We start from the raw sequence: 13,803 nt of genomic DNA on the forward strand, positions 1-13,803 counted from the left end.
GAATAAATACAATGTGCCAGAGTTTATTTTCACTTTTTTAAACGCTGATATTTTTTCCTTTCAATTTTATTCATGACCACCATGACCATATGTTTATATCTTACCTGGAAGCATAATGTCAATATTTTTGCTGTGGAAAGGGAATGCAATATAAGAGCCCAATAAAGAAGCGGTAGCATAGTGGTTAGAGCTGCTGTCTTTGCATGCAAAGGTTACAGGTTTGAATCTCACCTGAAGCTGCAGTACCCTTGAGTAAAATACTTACTGTAAATTACTCCATTAAAATTACCCAGCTGTATAAATGGATCAATAACTATAAGTTGCTTGGGAGAAAAGTGCCTATTAAATAAATGCAAATAGGAACACATAAATGGTGTGCTCTTAGAAGTTTCAAGTTTATTCTCATAGGTACAAGTATCATGAAATTTTTCTTGTGCTACATCTTTCATCAGTTCATTCACTGACGTGGAAATATGCGCATCCTCACGATGAGCTTAATGTGTACAAAATATAAATAAACATTGAAAAATGTGCTCTACCTTATCTGTTTAATAGCTATTAAAAACCCTATATTCCGCTACTCGGATGTTGGTTTATACTGTGCAATGTGACAAACTGAATGTACTCAACAATGACAGATCTGCATCCAGATCTACCTTCTGTTGATGTCATGAACTTCTTGTATTTTTCTCTGACATGTACATCGCTTTGCCAAAAAAGCATCTGCAAAATGAATAAACGTGCGTGTAAAAAATGAACGACCCTCCCCGGACATCATATGGAGCTGTTACACGCAAAGCATGGGGGCAGCTGGTAGTGTAGTGGTTAGAGCTGCTGCCTTTGGACCTGAAAGTTGTAGATTCAATCCCACCCTCTGGCTGTAATACCCTTGAACAGTGTACTTACCCTGAATTGCTCCAGTAAAAATGATTCAGATGTATAAAGGGGTCAATAATTGTAAAGTAGCTTAAAACTGTAAGTTGACTTACAGGCACAACTGGCAACATAGTGGTTAGAGCTACTGCCTTTGGATCCAAAGGTCATTGAGTCAATCCCTACCTGTGACTGTAGTACCCTTGAGCAACAGACACACATTTTCTGAACCACTTGTCCCATTCAGGGTTGTGGGGAACCAGAGCCTAACCTGGCAACACATGGCATAAGGCTGGAGGGGGAGGGGACACACCCAGGATGGGATGCCAGTCCATCACAAGGCACCCCAAGTGGGACTCGAACCCCAGACCCACCAGAGAGCAGGACCTGGTCCAACCCACTGTACCACTGCATCCCCCTGGATCCCTTAAGCAATATACTTACCCTAAATTACTCCAGTAAAACTACCCAGCTCTATAGATGGGTAAATATTAGTAACCTTAACACTGTAAGTCACTTTGGAGAAAAGTGTCAGCTAAATAAGAAAATGTAAGGTGGACAGTGGAAGAGGAACACAAGACAGTCCTCTTTCTCTGCAGTGATTAATGTTAGGTTGGTACACTAAGCTACTTAACCATTTATTCGATAGGGTCATTTTTACTGTATCACTGCAGGGTAAGTACCTTACATTGACATACCAGGCCCGTCATTCGCCATGAACTCGCAGCACAACTTACACTGAAGCCGGACATGTTGATGAACAGGCAAGGCTCGTTTTCTTTGGTGCCCTTGGGCGCTATCTGGTCGAGGAGGTGGAAGTAGGCCCTCGAGTCCTGGGGTCGGTGGGGGAGACAAAGAGGTCTTTTATTCACGCTTGATCCATGTGGGACTGCGAAGCAGGCGAAACAGATCATATGACAGGAGACACAGGAGATGTCGCGGCACTGGATGACAGTCACACAGGACAAATAGACGTATGTGGCCCAGGGAAAGGACTTGACAAGACGTGGGAAAGCACACTGGGGTAAAGGAAATGCAACAAAAAAAAAGAAATTTTAAAATCACACATAATGGTCATATCTGAACAGAAGCAGCGTTCTTTATGGTGCGAGAAATACCTTCACTGCGTTTGAGAAGTCTGACAGCTGCGGCACAGAGGAACACAGACAGAGCAGTGAGACGGGGCAGCGAGAGGCAGCAAAAGGCACAATCCGGAGCGGACTCAGAGGGTAAGAACAGTGTAAAGAGGGGTACGGGAAGTACGGGGCCCACTCTTAGCCCACAGTAATGTGTTCAAGCACATCAGTCACGGTTTATAGTAGCTAAACTGGCATCAGATGGTCTGTGGAGCCTGCAGTATTACCACACGGTAATTTTTAATAAGGGAAATTATGTTTAAGGTAAGAAAGATGGTCCCCCTCTATACAAATCACACAGAATGTGTTGCCTCTGCAGAAGGTAGCGTGTCGCCACATACAAACATTTAATATCGAGCGAAAAAAGGAAGGCAGAACTCCGATAAAAAGCCAGAGTCGGGTGTTTTTAAAGGTTTTCAACGGGCTGGAAGAGGGAATGAGGGCACAGGGTACGAATCCACACATCACAGAGCATTGATGAACTGATGGAATGGCGTTAAAAGGACACTCTCTTTAATGGAACATTTGATAATGAATAATAACTCATATTTTAATACTGGATGTTTTATTCATCAGCAGATCCCTTAAGAAAAAAAAAACAATGGCAGAAGGCAGCCCTTAACTTGTTCTATCAATGTTCTACCAAATGGAAAGTTCTCCGAAATTCTTTAAGGAGGCAGGGAGATCCCGGCTGCTGTGCTTCTCTGTGCCAGAGGGAGTATTTCTTCCTACCATGAGATCTATATTCATTAGATTAACCCCGTGCTCCATGCCAGCTATTCCCATTACGCTGCTCCCATAGCATCAGTCAGCCCTGACAGCAATGTATGGCGTTATAAATAGCTCCGGGCATAGCAGGTCCATTAGCCTGCAGTGTAGGAAGAGCTCTAGAATAAAAGGTCTGGGAGGAGAAATAAATCTATACCATCCTAGAGGATAAAAACTGCACGGAGGAGCCAGTTCCAAGAACAAAAAGTGTATTAAAATTATTGAAATATATACACTGTGTCTGTCACCTGCTAGTACATACTGAGCTGCATGATCAATTTTCGGAATCTCTGGATACCTCTTTGGATGCTCTTAAGCAGTGGTATATGATCACACCTGTGACCCATTGTTGTTCTGTTAATGACTTTAAGATATATATTAAATTAATTTTACATTTTTCATATATCTATATATACGTATAAAATGTAAAATAAAATATATGTACTGTGTGTATATACATATATGCATACATACATATACTGTATATGTGTGTGTGTGTATATATATATATATATATATATATATATAGAGTGAGAGATAGAGAGAGAGAGAGAGAGAGGATCAGAAAGTTTTTCCGTCAGTTACCTTGTTTGTTTAAACCATTTGTTCGAAAAAAGGTAAGGACATGTAAAATATGTGTGTCTGTGAAATAAAACTGTCTTTATTACATAACTTGGATGAAGACGGGGTCTCATTTCATGCAGCAATGCAGCGGTTCTCAAACTTTTCTCGCAACTATATACTTTTTCTCATAGATTTATATAACCTGAAATGACAAATACTGCATCTCCCCTGTTTTATCATAGGGCGGTTCAGCCATGTACTCGTTACACATGATGAATGGCGTTCTGGGAATGCCACCGAAAACTGTGCGATAAGGCCTTCCTGGCTAGACGGAATAACAAGAAAAACATGGAGCCAGATCACAAAAACAAGCCTGCGGGGGGTCTGTACTCCTCCTCCGTGTCTCCACGTTGCTCATGTTGAGGGGTTCATGGGGCTGCCGGGGAACGGTCCCATTCTTGGTGCGGACAGGAAACCCCACGCCTACCTTGATGTCCGAACTGAAGTTGTTGATCTTGCTCCAGCCAGCGTTCTCCAGGTGGAAGTTGACCCAGCGCAGGAGGAGCTCCTCTGGGGAGAGCTTCATCAAGTCCTCGAGGGTCTCGCCTTCCCGTAGCAATGCCGCCAGTGCTGGGGGGGGGGGGGACGCATCATCAGCCACTCACCTGTCTCCTGGATCTGTGAGTGATCCCTCACCTGTCTGCCCTCACACTCAGATGGTTTATCCACATCCCTTTCCATCCCACACAGGCACTCCTGCATTTAACTCCAGCCTAAGACCTCACTTCCTGCCCTTCATCTATTATTTGTCCTATATTCACTCATCACATGTCCCGCATTCATCATACATTTCATTTTTACTCATCCACGATGTAATCCGTCCTTCACTTGTCCTTCTCACTCACCAGTTATCTATCCTACCATTTATTCATCCTCTATCCTTTACGAAACAGCTATCGCAGCTCTCATTCATCATGTGTCCTGTCCCGTTGTTAAACGATTCAGCCTCAGTACATCACAGTGCCACAATTCATCAGGTCAATCCCTCACTCAGCCAGCATCAGGAAATAAATAATCGAGTAAAAGTGTCCTTTAAATCCCTTACATTCGTATTTATTTGTTGCAGATTTCCTCCAAAGCAACTCAAACCGATTTGCCCATTTATACAGCAAGGTAATTTTTACTGTATTAATTCAGGGTAAGTACCTCAATCAGTGGTATTACAGCAGGAATTGGGATTTGAACCCGAGTGTTTTGATTGTTTGATTTCAAGCAGCAGCGTTAAAATCCATTCCCGCTGCTCTGTGACTGCACAGTACGGCAGTGGGAGGACATGTGCCTGTTTGCATTCTCTGTGAGGTTGGATCATGCTGAAGGATGAACAAACAACCATTGCAGGCATCAAGGAAAAAAGCGCATCTCAAAATGTTACTAGAAAAATGTGTAAATAATCTGTCCACACATTAATTCCCCAAAAGAGGTCTTATGGTGTGTACTCGGACCAGGGAGCAGAACCAAGCTGCAGCAGGAGGATGTGACCAGAAGATTTACAGGAAATCTCAGAGGAAGGAAGCAGACCGTCTGGTGGGACGTGCTCCAATAAACCATTAGTAAAGCGGCCTTTCCCGAAAGGGACATCAGGAGGTGGAGTGGTTTGATTTGCACCCTTGCAATCAAAAGACCCACCTCTTCTGCTGTAGGACCCTCGACCAAGGTACTTACCCTGAACTCACACAGTTAAAATCACCCTGCTGTATAACAGGGTAAATCAGTGTAAGAGGCTTAGGGTGCAAACCTCAAACTGTAAGTCCCTTTGGAGAAAGGAGTCAGATAAATGGATAAATAACATAGGAGCAGAAGTGTCACACAGAGGTCCTCTCGGGTGCCTCAGGTGCTGTGCGGCATGGATGCTCACCTTCGTTCTTGCTCAGCTCAATGTCAGCAAACAGGCCGATCTTGATGATTTGCCAGAGCAGGCCGAGAACAAGGTGCGGTTTGCCCTCGCGCAGGTCCTGGGCTCCGATGTTGACCACGTGGCAGCCGATGGCAGAGGCCGAGTTCAGGGCTAAGTTCAGGTTCTCCTGCAGAGGGCAAGAGCCCGTCAGGTCTGCTGTGCGTGACTAATAACAATACAGAAAGGAACCATCGGCGCAGCTCCAGATGTGGCCGAAGCCTCCCCGAAGGAACCGACCTGAGTCGTGAACGGCGTTAGCTTCTTCTTGTTTATTGTCCTCTCGTCAATCGTGTCCTGTACCGACAGGTTTATCATTTTGCTGGAGGGAAAACACAAAATGTTGGATCACAAAAGTCCTATGAAGACACCTCAGTAACCATGGTGCCGGGAAAGCAGGTGGGCTGGTTCCTCACCAGAGCACGATGCCGTCGGCCACAGCCTTGAAGAGCGAATTGTTGTTGGGATTCATGGGCAGCACGTGCTTGCAGTCCAGGTCATTCTCCAGAGCTTTGTTGATCCAGTTCACAAAGGCGTACCTTTCCTCCTCTGCAGAGAAACAACAAGCAATGGCAGTTGTTACATTAATCAGAAGAAGCTCTTTATAACACTGTACACCACTAATGGTGGACCAGACGCAAGAAAACCTGAAACTCTTCAGCCGGGTTTTCCTCAACAGGGTCGATGAACAGTTAAATGAGCATATGTGGCCTGCCTGGTCGCTCCCTCGCTGTGGACCCCTGACCTGAGTAGGAATGCTGCGTGCCCTCGCTGGAGAGCTCCGACGTGCCCCCAATGGCCAGGATGCCCTCCTTCCTGTTGATGGCCTTCCGGAAACTCTTGGCGATGTCACTGCTCTTCAGCTCTTGGAAGATCTGCAGTGGGGACACACAAGAAGGAGAAGGTGCTTGGGCTGAGCACGGAGAACTGAAAGGCCTTCTGTGATCTTGGTCACGCCAACGTTCCCATAGGACTCCCTGGTTCCTATCTGGCCATGTGCTGGTCTATTCTTGGGAAAAACAGTCCTTTTCATCTGGAGGTCAACAGCTCAGCTGCTAAACTCATTCTTCCAACCCACGCCCTTCATTCCCAAACTTCACCTCCCTGACTGAATCACAAGCTTGTTGGCAGCACAGATGCTTAGGAGAGGTTGGGTAAAGATACAGAGCAGTCCATTTGGAAGTGGGCCTCCAACACACATGTCCTGTGGCCTTCTGACTGTCATTTTGTGGTTGTGTAGAAGTCTTGTGATGTAATCATCTCCTAGCTTGCATCACCAGGCTGTCGCAAGGCACCCCAAGCAGGACTCGAACCCCAGACCCACTGAAGAGCAGGACCCACTCAAACCCACTGCACCACCACATCCCCAATATTCATTCCTTCTTTTTAAACAAAGACCTAAAACACACTAAACATTAATAACGTTCCTTATTGTTTGCTCTGCATTGTATGTCATCACGGACGAACGAAGCTATTGCGCGTAATTTTAAAACGGTTCATCTTTTTGAGCTCATTTTGCAGATCTGGTGCTTATTTGTAATGTAAAACGTGTTACGTCAACATTTTTTCACGGATCAGAATGGACATGCCAAGAGAAGAGATGTGTCTGGTATCACAAAGTTGTCCATTAGAACTTATAACCTCTCCAAGCCATGACATGACAGCACCTTAAAGCAAAAGAAAAATCATACCCCAAAGCTCAAATATCTTTAAAACCATATTAAAAGGACACTATTTCAATAGATTTACTCTGCAGTAGGGGGTGCGGTGGCGCAGTGGGTTGGACCGCAGTCCTGCTGTCCGGTGGGTCTGGGGTTCGAGTCCCACTTGGGGTGCCTTGCGGCGGACTGGCGTCCCGTCCTGGGTGTGTCCCCTTCCCCCTCTGGCCTTATGCCCTGTGTTGCCGGGTAGGCTCTGGTTCCCCGTGACCCCGTAAGGGACAAGCGGTTCTGAAAAATGTGTGTGGGGGTGCGTTGGCGCAGTGGGTTGGACCACAGTCCTGCTCTCCGGTGGGTCTGGGGTTCGAGTCCCGCTTGGGGTGCCTTGTGACGGACTGGCGTCCCGTCCTGGGTGTGTCCCCTCCAGCCTTATGCCCTGAGTTGCCGGGTTAGGCTCCGGTTCCCCGTGACCCCGTATGGGACAAGCGGTTCTGAAAATGTGTGTGTACTCTGCAGTAACTACATATTTCCATTTCCAAACTGTTTAATTGAAATGGTACCAATCATAGGAGCTCATCGTATGGGGCGTGTCCCCCAGATACCGCTGGGGTTGTTGATCCTTAACAATGACATTAACCAGGTAATGACTGTATATTCTAACTGCTGCACAGCAGGTGTGTCACTGTGCTTTTGTATTTATTAATAAATGTATATCAATAAATGTGCTGCCTTATGTTCTTGTGCCATGTTGGGATGGCAGTTCATGTCAGGACACAGACATGGTTTTTTTCCATATGCATGTTAGGTTTATTGGCTGACCGCAAGCATTCTATGTCCCAGCGATAAAACTTTTATAAGATGAGAATGGATAAACCAGAAACGCAAACGGCACATAAAGCAAGCAGTTAGCTGTCCTGTCTCAGACCGTATGGTCACACCCTGCATTCGGACTCCAGAGCTGCCCCAAGCTGACCGCCAACCACACACAGCATTTACATCAAAATTTACCATTGCCTTTGAGAGAGAAAACACTTGATTTACAGTGTCAGTTCGCACACATACACAGACCAGCAGAAATACATTCAGAAATACACCAGTTGCAACGGTAAAATAATAAGAAATAACTGTGCACTACTGCATTTCGGATAAAATCATCAGTTGACAGGTAAACAATAAGTCATATTTGAAAGAACTGAAGGAATTTTATAGCACGGATCATCAAAACATACGCAGCCGATCTTTGAAAGAAATGCCTTGGTAAAATGAAATATTGCTTACTGAAAGGTATTGCACAGTCTCAATGAATTAAGACATTACGCAATCCCTAGGCCTGATTAATCGCCTATAGTAGAATTAAATACGTTTAATTGTCATATAGCGCCCCATCCTGAAGACAGCCTCAGAGTGCTTTCACAGACTACAGATTAAAACAAATGGCAAACTCACACGAAACAAATATTTGCAAGACACGTTACATATTAACGCAAGAATAACTACGGCAAAAAGGACAAAAACCAAAAGTTACATAAATACATACGGTCCCAGAGTTACGATGGTCGGACTTACGATTTTTCGACTTTACGATGGTGCGATACCGATACGGATTCAGTAGAAACCATACTTTGAATTCAGAATTTTGATTTTTTTTGTGATGCTGGCAGCTGGGCAGCAGCAGCAATCCCAGTCTGTCATGTGGTCGCTAGTGTATGCAACCAATACTCTACAGTGTTTTTTGTGAATATCCTCCCTGTATCTACATTGTTTTTTGCGTATCCGTGATGTCCCAGAAATACCCATCTGTGCCTCCTGCTACTGGTGGGAAAAAAGAAGAGAAGGGCATTTACTCTTGAGGAGAAACTAGTGTAGGCGGAAAGCCCGTAATGGCCTGTAACGGCCATCACATATGCTGTGCTGTGATGTTCGGTAGGTTAGGTGTATTAAATGCATTTTCGATTTACGATATTTTCGACTTACGATGGGTTCATTGGAAAGTAGCACCATTGTAAGTCAGGGATCGTTTGTACTATAAAGAAAAATAAATACAAGCACTGCAATGGACTGGCATCCCATCGAGGATGGACCCTACTTAGCCTTGTACTCATCTGCTTATGGGACAGGCACCAGACCACTGCGACCCTGACTTGGCCATGAGCTTAACGCTATTGACCGAGAGCGTGAATATTAGAAACAGAGTCTTCAACAATGTAATTTATGATAAAGAAGTTATGACAAAGTGGCCAGCCAACAACAGTAGAGAGGAAAACCAAAACGTCAAAGTGATTGATTGATTGATTGAATTTCACAGTGGTACTCCTGGCCTGGGGGTGCGCAGTGGCACAGTGGGTTGAACCGAGTCCTGCTCTCCAGTGGGTCTGGGGTTTGAGTCCCACTTGGGGTGCCTTGCGGCGGACTGGCGTCCTGTCCTGGGTGCGTCCCCTCCCCCTCCGGCCTTACGCCCTGTGTTGCCAGGTTAGGCTCTGGCTTCCCGTGACCCCGCATGGGACAGGCGGCTCAGATAGACTCCTGGCCTGGAGTCAGTGGGCTTCCCTACACAGACCAGTCAGTGTGGGAACACCTAAAACTGGTGGAGGGCGCTGTCAATGCCCAATCCGTGAACCCAGTGAACCTTGGCTAGTGCCAGCTGGACTGAGGTCATCGTAGGCTTGCTTACACCACAGCCATTCACAAGCCGGTCAGCTCAGCAGTGGGATTTGATGCGGCACGCTCATCTTTCCTCCCATTCATACATCATGACTAATGATTATATAAGGGCAGCAAATGCCAGATTCCTACAAGGTGGGGCTGTCCTGGATACCCTCATGATCTCCTGAAGGTGACTTTTTTTCTTTTTTGTAATGTGAAAGCGGAATATGTCCACAAGATCCTACTACAGTGCTGCCTTCCCTGAAACGGCCGTTCTCAGACGAACCACAAAGTGGAGAATGGGATTCGTGTAGCTTCTCTGACTCCTCAGGAAGTGACCGGTTTGCAGAAAGAATGTGTGGTTTGCCGTGGGTGTGTTTGTGTGTATGTGAGAGCGCACGCACACACGCAACTCACGCTCATGCCGGCACGAAGAGGCAACTCACAGACACAAACTCATCAAAGCTGATCTTGTTGTCCTTGTTGCGGTCACCCTGCACCATGAGCTTCTCGATGATCTCCCGGACTTTGTAGCCAGGCAATGGCAGGTTGGCCTCTTTGAACAGGTCGTGGAGCTCATGATCGGAGATGAAGCCATCGCCGCTCACATCTGCGGAGCACAAACGCGAGATCGAGTTTAACACGGTGGTAGTGTGGTCACCACCGAGGGATTATGGAGAACAAGCCGACCCTTAGGGGCAAACTACAGGTTCTGTTGCATCGCTGTGCAATCACAGCTGGGAGCTACATGAGGAGTGCTGATATACAAAATAAATAGCATGGAAAATCTCACTGCTAAAACATGAGATTGCAATGTCACGTTTACTGCGGTCTTTCACATGAGGGCTGTTATGTGTTCACGTTCAAATGCGGCTTCATCAAATCAGGCAGTGAGGAAGAGCTCAACAACGAGTGTGGTCAGGAGCATCATGCACACTCCCACATGCGGGGCTTCCGGAAACACGGCCAGAAGAATGGGCCTCCGGTCTGGGACACATGCATGGGTGGCACCGACAAAAAAGGTGGCTATGTGTGTGCTATGCAATGAGCTCTTGTAGAGTCTTATCTCTTGAAGCAAATATAAATATTGTAGGGAGTTATCAAACAGAGAGCAAAATTAACCCTCAGCATGAATGACCAGACTTCTCTGATCAAAAATCACACTGTGACCCATCTCTTGGCAGTACAGAACCAGTGAAGGAAAACTTTCTGCATGGAGAACACCTGTCGTGTGGGTTAAAGAGGAAGCCAATTTAATATTATTATTATTATTATTAGTAGTAGTAGTATTATTAATAGGAGTAGTAGTCGTAGTAGTAGCGTCACACATAGTTCATGTTTTTTTTTTCATTTTGATCTCGTTATGACTAGATGGGTGGGGTAACGTCACAATTAACCCAAAGTTGGTTTGTTTCATACTCACATTGTGTAAATCTGTCTTTAGACACCAATTTAGGAAATAATAAAGAAAACAAAAAGGGGCAGCTGATAAGGTAGCGCTTAGAGCCGCTGCTTTTCAATCCAAAGGTCGGTGATCTGTCCATCTGTCCATTGTCTACGCGGCAAACTGGAGCCTAACCCAGCAACACGGGTGCAAGGCCGAAATGGGAGGGGACACACCCAGGACAGGATGCCAGTGTATCGCAAGGCACCCCAAGCAGCACTCGAACCCCAGACCCACCACATAACGGGCAGCAGCTGAACAGCTTGGCGATTCAAATCTGAAATATTGCTAAACAGGGTACTTACCCTGAATTGCTCCAGTACATTTACCCAGCTGTATAGGTGGGTTAATAATTGTAGGTAGCTTAACATTGTAAATCGCTTTAAGGAACAGTGTCAGGTAAATGAGTAAATGCAAAAGGGGGCAGGGAGGCGTGCTGCTCGGGCGATGGAGGCCAGGCCAGCGCGACAAGAGACTGCAGAAAACACGTGCAGCTGTGCAACAGCAGGATGGTTGAGAGCTTACAGGACCACGTGGGGCAGGAAGGGCTCCTTTCAAAGCGGACGATCGGTTTCGCACGAGCCCGGAATAACTAAGTAGTTAAAGAGCAATCAGGGAGGACAGGTAGCGGGAGGGGTGTTTCGTCCTTCCCATGTCTGTAGTGTGTGAGGGGAGTGGCTGAGAGCTGGACGCAGCCCACCTGGTCACTCACCTACTTTCCTGAAGGCTTCCCGCAGCTCCTCCAGCTCGTCTTTCGAGATTTTTCCCGCCATCTATGCGGAGACAACCTGCAGCTGCTAGTCGAAGAGGGTCTCTGGTCCTGAAGAGCAAGGGGAGAGCATATTCATGTGACACACTCTAAGGGGAGCACGGATTATTAAACAATACGCCCGCCGGGTCCTCGGATTGCAAAGGTTCGAGTTAGGGATATTTCCTCATTTATTTCTGTATTTTGTTTGTTTTATATTCTGTTTTCCGCACTTGTCTATTTTCAAAAATATGTGGTGGAGTGAACCTCTCCTGGGGGGGGCACGGTGGTGCAGCAGGTTTGAATGGGGTCTGCTCTGTGGTGGGCCTGGGGTTGGAGTCGTGTGTGGGATGCCTTGCGATGGACTGGCGTCCCGTCCAGGGTGTGTCCCCACCCCCCCCCAGCCTTTTGTCCTGTGTTGCCGGGTTAGGCTCCGGTTTACCGCGACCCCACTTGAGACAAGAGGTTTCAGACAGTGTGTGTGTGAGGGAGTGAGAACCTCTCCTGCATTTCTGCATCCCCTCACTAGTTGACAGTAAAGACTCCCCAAATCAGAAGGCAGGAGCACCTTCATTCAGCTCTTTTCCATAGTGTTCACTGTTTTTGAATAATAAGATGACAGATGTGTCATGAACCAAATCAATCAAAAATCTGGATTAAATGTGAATTTGTGAGACATTGCATGTACTGCTATTTTAAATCATTGTACTTTTACTGTAGCTAGAAGTTAAAAATAGAAGTTATACAACATATTTTTTAGTTTTTATAGTTATACCAAGAAGAGGGGGCGCGGTGGTGCCGCGGCACTGCGGGTTTGACCGTTTCCTGCTCTCTGGCGGGTCTGGGGTTCAAGTCCTGCTTGAGGTGTCTCGTGATGCACTGGCGCCCCGTCCTGCGTGTGTCCCCTCCCCCTCCAGCCTTGCGCTCTGTGTTGGCGGGTTAGGCTCCCGTTCTCCGCAACCCCACTTGGGACAAGCAGTGTGTGTGTGAGTTATAGCAAGATTTTTACAGAAAATACCCAGCTATGTCTGTATTACTACACTTTTATTGGTTGCATATACACATATAATAAAGGGAACTAACTGAAAGTGGCCAGATGGTGATAAATACTGAACATATTACACACACCATCTGAAACCACTTGTCCCGAGTGCCGGAGTCTCACCCGGCAACACAGGGTGCAAGACTGGAGGGGGAGGGGACACATCCCAGATGTGGTGCCAGCCCCTCACAAGGCACCCCAAGCAGGACTCGAACCCCAGACCCCCCCAAAGAGCAGGACTTGGCCAAACCTGCTGCACCACCGTGCCCCCCGGCACATATTAATAAGTTCATATAAGGTAATAAAATAAAAGTCCAGCAACGGACTCCCATCCTGGCCATGGTCAACCCTGCCTCACACCCTGTGTTTCCAGGTAGGGTCCCTTGTTCTGTGTAGTGACCCTGTCATCAACTGATTGTTCTGTGCAATGAAACAAATAAAATCCTGCATTATTAAGCTTTCTTGACTTTGTGGATGGATTTACCAACAAAATGAGCGAGGAACAGACTTCCAGTCACAGAATGTCATAGGGTTAACCTGAGGACTTGGTTGCACTGTATTGCTCAGTGCATAACATGATACACCTAACCTTGAACTCTATAGCACAGAGGCCTATGACACAGTTAAATGCATTTGCATGTCAAGCAAATATTCCTACCTTAATTGCAAACATGAAAATGTTCAACAGATACTGCGATGCAGCCCATTTGGTGCTGAAAAATGACCTTTTCTCACGTACAGTTGGTCCCCTCAGCTCAAAGTCTACTGCCCCTAGAGAAGTGGGCATATTAAATTCAGAAAAATTGCCAAAAAAAAAATATCAGGTTTTCATACCCTCTGTGGTTTACAAGTTTCAGCGTGCAAAGTTGTGGTATTTACACTGGAATGCAGATAACAAGGCAATGGCATCCTTTCAATCTCTGACCTCAATCCCAAATCTCAGAATGCAGATAACCCTGGATTTGTGTATTCAGCC

The 13,803-nt window shown here is 46.2% G+C and overlaps 1 protein-coding gene across 1 annotated transcript in view; it reads right to left on the reverse strand.

Moving 5' to 3' along the window:
- The window catches only part of LOC108925457 (plastin-3-like), a 49,325-nt gene that overhangs the window by 12,014 nt on the left and 23,508 nt on the right, over positions 1-13,803 (reverse strand). Inside the window, exons 2-9 of the mRNA XM_029257406.1 lie at positions 11,750-11,857; positions 10,040-10,203; positions 6,038-6,167; positions 5,709-5,841; positions 5,533-5,614; positions 5,257-5,422; positions 3,829-3,971; positions 1,611-1,706 (exon numbers count right to left, since the gene is read on the reverse strand). Of these exons, the coding sequence (XP_029113239.1) occupies positions 1,611-1,706; positions 3,829-3,971; positions 5,257-5,422; positions 5,533-5,614; positions 5,709-5,841; positions 6,038-6,167; positions 10,040-10,203; positions 11,750-11,810 (975 nt within the window). The 5' untranslated portion in view covers positions 11,811-11,857. The remainder of the gene's footprint in view (positions 1-1,610; positions 1,707-3,828; positions 3,972-5,256; positions 5,423-5,532; positions 5,615-5,708; positions 5,842-6,037; positions 6,168-10,039; positions 10,204-11,749; positions 11,858-13,803) is intronic.

Source organism: Scleropages formosus, chromosome 13 (assembly GCF_900964775.1).
Source record: "Scleropages formosus chromosome 13, fSclFor1.1, whole genome shotgun sequence".
Lineage (NCBI taxonomy): Eukaryota > Metazoa > Chordata > Actinopteri > Osteoglossiformes > Osteoglossidae > Scleropages > Scleropages formosus.